General features: G+C 37.6%; 1 protein-coding gene across 1 annotated transcript in view; it reads left to right on the top strand.

Annotated features, from left to right (window-relative positions):
• trappc9 (trafficking protein particle complex subunit 9) overlaps positions 1-12,934 on the top strand; it is a 168,556-nt gene that overhangs the window by 70,567 nt on the left and 85,055 nt on the right. Inside the window, 1 exon segment of the mRNA XM_056741217.1 lies at positions 9,277-9,419. Within this exon segment, the coding sequence (XP_056597195.1) occupies positions 9,277-9,419 (143 nt within the window).

The raw sequence follows: 12,934 nt of genomic DNA, 5'->3' as shown, positions 1-12,934 counted from the left end.
CACCTAGAGAGAGGCAGTGTGCTGCCCTCGCTATCTCCAACACTCCAAACAGCTTAACCGTGAAGCCTCAAATTAAGACTTTTTTTACTCCTCAATACTTTCTCTCTTTCTTGCTCTGTTGGGTTGGCCAAGGCACAACAAAAAGAAGGATTGGTATTGCTGAAGAGGCACCGTCAGGCTCAGATATGTGAGAGAAAGCATGTGTTTGTATGTGTGTGCATAACTTGTGGTGCCGTCACGTCGCACCTGGTTAGGAGGTGGTGTGAGAGGTTTGGTTTACGCTGTCAGGACTGTTTTCTCATTTGGTTTGGTTGTTTGGTCCGAATTCAAGGTCAATTTTCCCCACATGTAGGTCTGTCTGCGCATGGCTCAGTATTTCATAGCTCAGAATCAAACTGCATATGTGTCATTAGACAGCCGTAGCTAGTTTAGCTTGGTGAAGAACATGAAAACCTTTCTTGCTTCACATTGTTCCGTTTATTTTAGATTTAAAAGATGCACAAGTTAAAGGAGAGGTGTGTAATAGTTTCTTCTGTCCGAGTGTGATGTGAAGTCAACAGAACGAGGAAACACTGGCTATGTGGAACTCTGTTTGTGGAGCCTTACGTGTCATGAAGTGAGTTGACCGCTGTGAGATAGGAAAGGTCTTTCAGAAACAACTCGAGATGCAATAAGAAATGCATTATTGTGTAAAAAGTTAGATAGAAACGTAAGATGGGGGTTTCATTTCTATGAACGAAATTTAACTTCACCATATTCTGATGTTCTAATGTTTTGTTCCCAAACCTTCCACTCACTCGCTCTCCTTACTGATCTCTTTCCTTGTGATAGTTTCTTCCTTCCTCTGTTTTAGAGAACTTCAGCAGACCATTAAAGAACATGAGCCGGTTTGTCATTGGAAATGAACTCAACTGCGGCCAGACGGTGTAAAAGCATTATAATAATTCCCAGAATGCTCTGGAGGAGGAGGAAGTCAATATGAGCTCTTTTTTTTCAGTAGATTAATGGCTTGATTCGTGGCGTTATAGAAGCAGGTGTCATGTCTGACTTCTGATGGCTCGTGTGTGTGAATGTGTAACATACAGCGTAATCCCTCAGGGTCCAAACTCTTAAATTAGCTGTTTGCTTTCAAACACGCTCTTGTGCTTTTGTGAGTCCTAAAGGGATAGTTCAGCTCAACATTAAAAATTCTGTCATTACTTACACACCCTCAGAATTTTCCCTACTGAGGCGGTCAATGGGGGGATAAGATTTGTTTGGTTACTGACACTTTTACAAATTTCTTGCTTTGTGTTTAGCAAAATAAAGGAATTTACAAATTCCTAAATGATGACAGAATTTTCATTTTTGGGTGAACTTTACTATAGTATCATATGGTTTCTTTAAATGCAACCAAACTACAGGACCCAAATCGTTTATTTAATACAACTATTATACAGTAAAATAATAATACAAATTAATATTAACACAAATAAAATAAAATATATAAATAGTTATATTAAGAGACACTAGCCAAACACACACCGGAAGTTAACTGGGGGTCAGCCACGCACATCTGATAAAACGGTCTATGTTTATGATCGACAAGAAGTTGAATAAATGATGACATCATCATATCTTATTGGCTGCTGAGTTCTTATTAATGTTCAGTTCACCAGATTCTAAACTATTTTGTGCGTGTCTTTGCTTTCAGCTTGTGTGTAGTATCTGTTGTGCGGTAGGTTAGAGTATAAATAGTCATCTATTATTAAAATAAATGAGCTCACGGGCATTCTCCTTCCCTTCAGGCAGGTGTAAAGCTCTTAAGAAAACACACATGAGTGATGTGAGATAACCATGTTGATATATGAGACACTGCGCTTGTGTATCCCTGAGTGTTTCTTAGCAACACTTTGTTAAATTGTGTTATATAACAAGACCGTCCTTTGGGAAGACTTGGCTTTTCAATCGGTTAAACATGTATCAAAGTAAATTAAGTTGTTGTTTAATTCTAGAAATGCAACAAACTTACTTGTAGAGGTTGGGTTACAGTGTTGGGCAAGTTACTCTGAAAAAGTAATGAATTACTAGTTACTAATTACATATTCAATATTGTAATTAGATTACTGTACAAATTTCTCTCTCCAAAAAATATTTAATTACTAATTACCTTCTACATCATATTTCAACCTTGATCAGTTAAGTGATTCAAGCATAGACATGAAACGGCTCTTTTAATTCATTCAAATAAATAATAAATAATAATAAAAGTAACTAATTACTTAATAACTAGTTACACCCAACACTGTTGGTTTAGTGGTTGGCTTTTATATTAAATGAAATAAGTCTGTTTGTGTATGATAAAACTTTCTACTGCACATATGAAATCTGTGTGTTGTCATATCTGTGAGAGATCTTTTCACATTATAGACACTGACAGGCGTCCGCTGGAATCAGACCTGACAGCTGAAAGTCATTGTGTTTGATTTCATCCGCTAGGATGTTGTCCATTGAGGGGAAAAAGAGCTGTCGTTTGTTCAGTTCAGTCTATGTTCAGCTAATGATGATATTTATGTGTAATTCAGAGATCTGATTGAAGGATTCGCTCGGATGACTGAAGAGGGAACTCCCATCTTTGTCAGGACTCTTTCTAAAACAGATGTGCTAGCATCTGAACACGCACTGGCCCAAAAACATTTGACAAAATTAAGCGGCAATGAGAGATATATTTGCTAATCTTTTTTTTTCTTGGGGGGATTGATCTACACACAAACCTGTTCACATTAGATTTAAATTAATACATGATCTGCCCAACATATGTGTGTGGAGCACTTACTACAGTAGCTTGCAAATGCTTTGTTTTAGCATGTTGCTTTGATGACACGACATATTTGTTTTTGTTCTCTTTATTAAAGGTCCAGTGTGTCATTTTTTGTTGGATCTATTGGCTGAAATCCAATATAATATACATCACTATGTCTTCAGAGGTTTATAAAGACCATACATAATGAAGCGTTATGTTTTTATTACCTTAGAATGAGCTATTTTTATCTACATACGCCTTTCGTAAATACGTAATCTCCTTTGGCAAAGAAGCGAAGTCAGACACATTAGCTTTTTTTAACACTGCATACAAATTTTCTGTGTTTTCGTTTTTTTAATAAAGATACAGAGAAATAATGATATGTGTGTTTCCAAACAATTGTCTGTAAATTCTGAAATATTTAATATCACCGTAAACTTTCTTTCTTCAAATGTGATATTACTTTCTGCCTTATTGATAGAAGGTTGAAGCTTAGAACTTCTTCTATTGCAAGCCTACCTGTGTGTGTGTGTCTGTGTGGGTGTGTGTGTCTGTGTGCGTGTGTGTGTCTGCGTGTGTGTCTGTGTGTGTGTCTGTGTGCGTGCGTGTGTGTGTGCGTGTGTGTGTCTGTGTGCGTGCGTGCGTGTGTGTGTCTGTGTGTGTGTCTGTGTGCGTGCGTGTGTCTGTGTGCGTGTGTGTGTCTGTGTGTGTGTCTGTGTGCGTGTGTGTGTCTGTGTGTGTGTCTGTGTGCGTGCGTGCGTGCATGCTCACAATTGGCTCCTGAAAGTGCTTACACAGTAGTCAGAGGTACAGAATCCATACATCATCACAGAGATGAGCTCACACACACACACACACAGACAATCACAGGCAGAACTCCAGCTGCTGATACTGCTGATAGATCGGTTCTATCTCTCTCTCTCTCTCTCTCTCTCTCTCTCTCTCTCTCTCTCCCTCTCTCTCTCTCTTGACTGATTACAGCAGTTGCTCCTTCACAGCATATAACTGCCCTTCAGTCCCACCCCCTTACACCCCCGAACACCCTAGCTGCCCTCTTTTCCCTCTCCTACTGACCCTGTGAATGTGGATCACGTTAAACTGGACTGAACTGATGTGAGATATGGTACAAGGTTAAAAGAAAAGTAGTTACAGTTTTTTATTCCCACAAAGCCTTTTCTTCTCTACATTGGCACTATTTCATGTGTTTGTATTACATTTTAAATGAGATATATTTAGCTAAACAAGATTTTTCTTGCTTTAAAAGTTTACATAATTTGGAATACATACTGGAGTGCCACAATTGTTTCTGCTAATTGATACATGAACAATTATGCAAATGTGTTTCTTTTGACCATTTATCATACTCTTAGACATTGTGCCACTGTACCTTGAAGACTTCTTAATGTCGTTGACATTCATTATGATTGACGTTTAATCATCTTCCGTCTCGTTTTTTTACCCATAAAGAAAAGACAAGCACATAACAGGCCGGTTCAGTTCGTGTATGCCAATCATAGTGTGTCGGCTTAAATTCAGTCGTTATTTATATTTGATCCGACACCAAACCTGCAGAGACAATAATACATTAAGACGGATGTTAAACGAAAACCACAAGCAGCGGGTCTGAAAATAAATGCGCCAAACTCCGCGGAGACTCTCTCGACTTCAGCCATCTGCGTCGCCATGGAAACGCGAGCAACACGCGGCAGCACCGGAGACTTTTACACTACCCTGAACAGTTCAGCGAGTTGTTTGTATGATGGAGAGGGCAGATCCCAGCTAAAGGGGTGTGTGTGCATGTGTGTTTGCACAGCCAACGTTGAGCTTCTAAAGTGGCATAGAGGAAACAATCGTATCTTAGCAACTGGTGTGTGTGTGTGTGTATGTGCGTGGCACTTTCAGTGTTTTATCAGGCTGGCATAAGACCTCAAGGACCAAAATACACACACTTTCACCCATCTGTTTCATACTGCAGAGCTTTATATGAAGTTTACTTGTTAAAATGACGTCAGACTGCATCTGTGTGCGCTCGGCTATAGGCTGCTTCTGGAAATACAGAACGTCCTGCAGAGTTCAGTTCTCACCTGCTTCTGTCCGTCTGTGATTTTCAAGTAATGGTGATTATCTGACCAGAGCTGAACCCTTCTGGAGGTAAAATGAGACAGATCTGGCAACCCTTGACATCCAGATGACTAGATAAACACATCCCATGACCTGCCGCTATCAACATCTGACCTCACACACTCTCTTCTGTCCTTTACCTTGTCTCTCGAAAACAACATTAATGTTCTTTTTTAAACGCATGCAAATGTTGTTATGAAGGGTTTATGGCAGGTTGTTGTTTGAAGCAAAATGTGTGATCTTACAGCAACATGTAAAAACAACTCTCTCTTTCAAGATATTTTTTTGAAAGCACTTGCATTCTCTTTAAAAATCTCTCTCTCTCTTTCTCTCTCTCTCTCTCTCTCTCTCTCTTTCTCTCTCTCTCTCTTTGTCTCTCTCTCTCTCTCTCTCTTTCTTTCTCTTTCGCTCTCTCGCTTCTTAAAATGACGGTGAGAAAGAAGTGATACGACTCGGTCAGTACTGGATAATTTACACTCAGTGTTTGTTATTCCTCTCACTGGTTCTGCTTTTTACACACTCGCTCTGTGTTTGTCTCCTGTAAGCTGAACATCCAAACCTCTGAGGGTCAAAGACAGACCTTCCTCTGCTATTGCAGACAGAATATTGACTGCAGGCGTTAATTCTTTTCAGGCTGGAGGTTATCACAAGAAAATTCCTTAAAGTTTTTATAATTTTTAAAAAATGTTTTTTATGATCTGGACTTCGTTTAGGAGCAAGTAGTTATGAAATCAGTGATATTATTCCATGCGTTCCGAGGCCAAAGAACAGACCTGAATGCGATCACCTATAGCACCACAAAATACGTACAGTACCATCAGTAGAGAATGTGTGTCAGTGTCACGATTTGCCTCTAAAACGATTTCACAAATACTTATATAATTATTTGTAATTTAATAGATATTTTAAAGCACCTGACCACACAAGTATGTATTTCCCTTAAGATCAGGTTACAAGCCTTTTCCGAACAGATATGATGCTCTGAATTGAAATAATCAAGTTCAAATTCACTTTAAAGCAATACAACAGTCATATTTCTACATGTATCTAGGAAAAGTTCACAATATATTTCTTTGTACTAACCTTGATTTTTATCAAAGTTTTCATGTGTCTTTCACATTGCTCTTGGACGACTTTGTCACTCATGAGGTTTGAATTTGTTGAAATTTAAAAGACACTGGACTGGAATGACCACAATACATCTAGAAATGATGATTCATTAAACAAAAATTCCATGTCTGTATGTTTTTATCAGGATGTGTGTTCACTGAGAATCAAATACACAATGAACGCTGTGCAATTTACATGTCAGTGGATGATCTTTTTCTGTGTGAACACCAGACTGTATCTACCGCTCTCACAGCTCCAGACACAGTCTATTAACTCTCCAGTGCTCGTTTCTCATTATTTCTCTATTTCTATTCGTCTCAATTGAGTTCAGTTTCGGCTCGGTGCGGCTTCATTGGCGTGACTGTCGAAGAACAATATCACCAGAGCATTTAAGAGGCATCTGTCATGCTGTAGTGTTATACAGTAATGGTGTACAGTGATGATGTAAATGAAAATGTCAGAATTCTTTATGAAGTGTATTGGATTTCTTATAAGCTGTTAAACTCACGGGTCTTAATAACCGTTAGGACAAGAAGGAGGGCGGGGGGTGTTTCAGAAGAGTTAGAAGAACGTCTGAATTCGTCTTGATATTTTGGTTAATATTTCAGAGGCAGCGCAGGAATGTCGGGGCTTGTGATTTAAGAGCGTTTAAAAGCGTTTAGAATGATTTCTGGAGCGGTCACCTTCACAGCATTACAGGAGTCATAAAATCATTCGTTTCATGATGAAGGTCCGACTCTGAAAGATCTCAATACAAGAACTCAATCTCTCTTACCCGATGCTAGTCATTCATTCAGTTGTAATTTTTTTTATTCGTTCATTCCTTTGTTTGTGTTAAGTTCATTTTTCTTTCCATAGTGATTTGTTTTTCTCTCTTTTCTTTCACTTCCTCTTCAAATGTATTATTCTATTTATTATTAATTGAATACTTTTCATTCAGTCGTCATTACAGTTTATCATTCATTATTAAACACACTCATCCAGGGGTTCATTTGCTTATTCAGCATCTATGTCGATTGTCTTTAGCTGACCTGACCAGAACTCAATGTGTGTGTGTGTCAGCACATTTATCTCTCGCTCTCTATTTCTCGCTCTCATTTATGCTATATATAGCTCTTTCTTTGATTGAAATAGCATCTCTCAGGAGGAAAGCCGCCGCACACACGCACTTATAGATAGGGTGAGGTTTTAACACATGGATATATATACTTTAAGTAGATGCTGCATTCAAGCGCTCCAGGCGCGTAGACATGTCCGCCATCTTGAAACAGTCCACTGACGTCACTCACAGTTGATTAGAATGCACCAACATTCCGAAAATGGGAATTTAAATCCCTTTGTTCTTGTCAAGTGTTAGTGTAGCAGAAATAATGTTTGAGTTTTACACAATAATAAATATGATTTTATAATCACACTGCTTGATCTTGAGTGTTAACTAGTGCTGTCAATCGATAAAAAAAGAAATCTGATTAATCACGATTAATCGCACATAACAATGATGTTTTAAAATACACTTTTACATTTGAATAATTTTACATTTATTCTTTAAATTAATGTAGAAACAACAGATTTCTTTACCAGCATCATTTTAAGGATGAAAGCCAACATTCTGATATCATTACTGTAATGGATGTCTCTATCAAATTGATTCAATTTTTTTATTTTAACATTAATTATAGCCATTCAACAGTATCATTAAGAGCTATCATGTCTAACAGGAAGGAAATAGACATCAATTTAGTTCTCAAACACTTCACATACAAAAATACAGAAGAATTCTTGTAAAGTTACAAAACACATTGAATTCCTTTTTTCTTTTGTTCTTCGATTAACATTAGTGACAGCAGTCACAGCAGGAGGTTTAAAAATTAAGAAGATATTTTGTAAAATGTCTGTGACTAAAAACCGTTGGTCCTCGTTGACTTCTATTGTATGGACACAAAACCAATGCATGCCAATGAGGACAAACGGTTTTCTGTTACAGACATTCTTCAAAATATCTTCTGTTTTGTTCTGCAGAAGAAAGAAAGTCAAACAGGTTTGAAATGTGTGTAAATAATGACATCATTTGTATTCCTTTAATGCAGTTTTCTAGAAGTTTCTTAACAGCTTTTCTCATGTTGTGTTTATTTGTTTGTCTGATCTATTCACTCATACAATCACTAGTTTGTTCATTTATGATACAAGCTTCATGAGATGAGACCTTTAGAGAGTTTTGAGATGATTTTATTCTTGAGCACTCTTGTATATTTCACTGTGATCTCAAAGGTTTGCATCATTTTAGATCTATCGTCCACTAAAGGTCATGTAAACAGAACAGACTGTGGTTATCCTGTTTGGACACATAAATGTTTTCAGTTCTCGTTCGGAACAAGCTGTAATGTGTACCAGCTGATGTTTATGCTAATAGTTAAAGGTCAGGATATGAGAGACTATATTGACTCTTTTTTTATGTTTTCTACTCACAAATAATATTTCATTTGTTGGGCTATTTTAAGCTGTTAAGTAGGGTCTGATACTGTATGATGAGCGTGATGGGCGAGAGTGATAGAGAAAGTTTCTCTGGTGCTTCTATTTTGTTTTAAATAATAATACTTATTTATGTCAAGTAAAAATGTTAGAGAGATATAATAAGGAACAGTTTTGGAAGAATCCGGAGTGATAATGTATTGGTGCAGAGGTTATAAAGCCTCTCTCTCTCTCTCTCTCTCCAGATTTACAGTGTTTTCATTCATTTTCATCACTTTTTAATCACTTCCACCCTCTTCGTTCTTGCTAACATTTGGATATCTAACGTCTAGCTAATATCTTATGAAACTTGTCAAGAACGAGTCAGTTTTCATTCTTGAATCCAGGAGAGGAAATGAGACATAGTTTGCTTAAAGAAAAAGCAGTTTTAGGACCTGTTTAATGTGGTGGTATTAGTTTCCTGAAAATGTTCAATTTTTTTCATTGCTAATTCTCATGGTTGTAATGCATACAAACTTAAAATAGTAATAAATTCCATATCTCTGAATGCAAAGGTCTGGATGCATTGCAACAGAGAGAGTTTGGGTGCAATCGTAGTTGGTTTTCATGAAAATGCAAAAAGTGCAGGATGATAATTTGACTTTGGGGTGAAATAAGACTTGACCAGATTCAGACATTCATCTTTTGGTTTCTCTGTACCTGCATTAGATTTCTTGTTTTGCTTGACTCAGGTGATCTATTTGAATTCTTGAATGTTTTTTTTTGTTTTCTTCTTTGTCCATCTGTCTGTCTAGACACTGGAGGTGGTGTTGACCTTTAAATACAGCGGTGGAGCCGGACAGGTGGAGGGCTACTATCGGGAGCTCAGTTTGGGAATCCGAGTGGAAGTTGAACCTTCAGTTTTCTTCACACGAGTTAGCACGTTACCCGCCACCAGGTATGTCTCTTACATTTACTCTAACACTTTATACTCCAAACCATATCAAGGTTTCTTCATGTAGTTAACACCTGCCTAAAATAATGTTCACTGACAAAGGATTAAACTTTTGAAAAGTTACTGAAGGTGTGTTGATATGAAACAGTGGGCACTCAAGGATGTGACATCATAACAGGACTGAATGATGCTTCACTTCTATCTATGGAGGAGAGCGTTGCCGGGGTGATGGGTGACGGGTATCACTTCACAAGGAGACTTTGTTGGCGAGCCGTTACTGTTGTTTTAAGAATATTCTCTGTCATGCTAGCTAAGAGAAAACACAGGTCACACGAGATGACAACAAGGTTTTCTGAGGACCCTCGAGCTTTCATCATCCCGTTGGGAGATGAAAACGACATGTCTTCACTGAAAACCCAGAAACATGAAAAGATGTCAGATGGGATATAATGCTGTGCATTTCCAAAGGAAAATAGTATGAATGTAGAAGGTAAAATAATCTAGATTTGGGTTAATTTGATGAGTTCAAATTAAGATCTTCAATAATATTGTCTTCTGATCGCAGACTCGACAAATGGCAATGACAGAGACATTTCTGACTCTTTCTCACAGGTTCTCAAGCAACCGTTTCAATTGCTCCTCTATTTAATCTCATTGATGTCTAGGAGAAATAATTAAGACATTAAAGAGATCTCATCTGTGATGTCTTTCTCAAAGGGCTTATGAAACATCATAAGTATTAATAATCACTTCTCATCTGCACACAGCTCTGAATGTTAATATCACCCGTGACATGTCAGAAGTGGATATTAATGACTGTCTCTCTCTTTGTTGGCTGGAAGAGAGAGACAGAAAGATGAAAAGAGAGACAGACAGATGGTGATAGAGAGAGACGGATCACACTATAGTAATGACCACTTGAAGTGACTCATTAGCTGTAATAATATCTGCTGTCTCAGTCTTCTACATCATCCATCATTTCTGATAGACGCGCACACACACGCGATTCGTCTCATCTCTGTGTCTAGCGGTGACACTCCCATAAAAATACTCATATTGTTTTTGAATGATGCAAATATTATTTGCTCGTTCCTCCACTTGAAATAGAGATGCTTTTGTCCGTGTTCACGGCATGTGGAAAATGAGATTGTACATTAATCAGCAGCTGGTTGATGTGTGTAGCTCTCTGTGGGTTTCAGACGTTCTTAAAATAGAACCACGGCGCTAAATGCAAACACACATCAGATTCTTCACCGAGAGAGAGAGAGAGAGAGAGAGAGATTCCCAGCAGGTAAATAGGTTCATCCAGGCAGTATATAATGTCCTAATTCATATTTAATAATGGCAAAGGTGTTATGTTGGGTTAAGGTTAGTCTTTCATTGAAATTAGATTATGTTAAGAACATTAGACATCGATGCCAAGTCAGCGTGTGAATTATATCAAGGTTGTGTTATAAAGAATGTCAACATTAGAGAATTTAGCAGCGCTTTTTTCACAGCTTGTGAAACATTATAAATGGTATGTGTTATTTTGGCCCAGCTGCTGTGAACAAAACAAAACAATTGTTTTCAAATTACAGTATATGGTACGCATTTATTATAGGGCTGTCAAACGATCGCTGTCCCGATTTATCGCATCCAGAATAAAAGTTTGTGTTTACATAATATAAGTATGTGTACTGTTCATATTCATTTTGTATTTATAAAACACAAACACATGCATTTAAAACAATATAAAATGAATAACCGTTTATATATAATTTCAACTATTGGTAAATCTAAATAAATATATCTAAATATTTCCTAAATATACAGTATACACGCGTATGTGTGTGTTTTGTGTTTATAAATACAAAATAAATATGCACAATACACAGACAGATATTATGTAAACACATAATCGCCATTAATCGTTTGACATCCCTAATTTGTACGAATATTTAATTCTTTATAGTGTTTATTATTTATTGTTAGAATTTTAACATTTTACAATTTCATGCATTATGTGCACAAGCTTCATCCAAAATGTGAACGCTAGTGTAAGCGCCGTCTGGAAGGATCCACCCACACGCCGCAGTTATTCGACTCAATACCTCCGAGAAGATGTAATAGGTTCCCGAGATGAGAATCTTCTGGAGAATTCTGAACAGTGGGTCCAGACAAATGGTCCGTCGTGTGCGCTGAATAATTTAAGCGGTGTAGAAGTCTGTTCCAGACCGACGATCTGATGAATACTTATTGGACGGCCTCGATTTTTACGTTTTAAAAGCCCTTAAAAACACGAGGACGATGATTGCCCACAGATCAGTAAAACAAACGCGTATATCTGTCCCGGCTAATGTATGTCTCTCTGTATAACGCAAAGCTCGTGTGTGAGGACAAAATATACAGTGGAAAAGAAATGAATTAAACAGGTTGTAAAAAGCAACAGTTTAGTCTTCAAACACGCACGCAGAGCCCACGCACAATAACACACTTTAAAATCGTTCTTACACACAAACCATTAAATGGAAAAAAATCAAGCGTTCTTAAAAAGCTTTCTGATGTGTGAACAGATGAAGTGGGAAAGCAGAGAGAAGAGGAAAGAAACCGCTCAAAGAAGAGTGTTACCATAGTCATAACATTTTATCTTTAACATTACTTTGAAGTGTGTTGAGGGGTATGTTGACCCAAAAATGTCATTTAGTCACCGACGTGTCATTCCAAACCCATATGACAGGAGAACATAGGACTGTTTTTATTATGTACAATGAAAGTGCATGTGGATTTGTCGAGAATTCCACGCAGCCCACTTGCCACAGTCACTTTTCACTCTCATTTATGTAAAAAACACATTGCACATCTCTCTGTAAATAACTACCTGTGTATGTCACAGATGAAAGTCATTCATACAGACATGACTTTATATTCTGTGGTCATGAGAGGCATGTAACATGCTTCAATTCCTTGGAACGACTCTTTGGAGGTTTTCTGCTGGGGTTGATGCAGGTGATGTTGTTTGATTGCTGCAGGAAAACTCTGAGGATCTGTTGGTGAGTTCAGAGAGATTGATGGAGAGAGGAGAGAAGATGAGAGGCGCTCAGTGTTGAGTAAGCTGTGGTTGGCACTCGGCCTTACTTTCTCTGCTATTTAAAAATTGGCAACATCTCATGAGATGATTCATTCCCTCTCTGATTATTGTAATGAGAGAGAGAGAGAGAGAGAGAGAGAGAGAACACCATAGCCCGAATGCTCTGGTTGTGCAGTTACACACGGCTGTAATCATTTAAAATGCATTTTGTTATTACATTTATTTATTGACTTGATGAATGGGTCGTAAAATGTAAAAACTTAAACTGAATGTAATTTATATTTTGTGGTTAAGCGTACAAGGCCTTTAAAGGGATAGCTCTTCGAAAAAAAAAGCAAAATTAATGCAAAAATGAACATTCTTGCATCATCGCAAGAACACAAAAAAGATATTTTGAAGAACATTGATAACTAAGTAACTTTGGACCTTAATGACTTCCATTGTTTGA

The sequence above is a fragment of the Triplophysa dalaica genome, chromosome 25 (genome assembly GCF_015846415.1).
Source record: "Triplophysa dalaica isolate WHDGS20190420 chromosome 25, ASM1584641v1, whole genome shotgun sequence".
NCBI lineage: Eukaryota > Metazoa > Chordata > Actinopteri > Cypriniformes > Nemacheilidae > Triplophysa > Triplophysa dalaica.
This window is presented reverse-complemented; position numbering and strand designations above follow the sequence as displayed.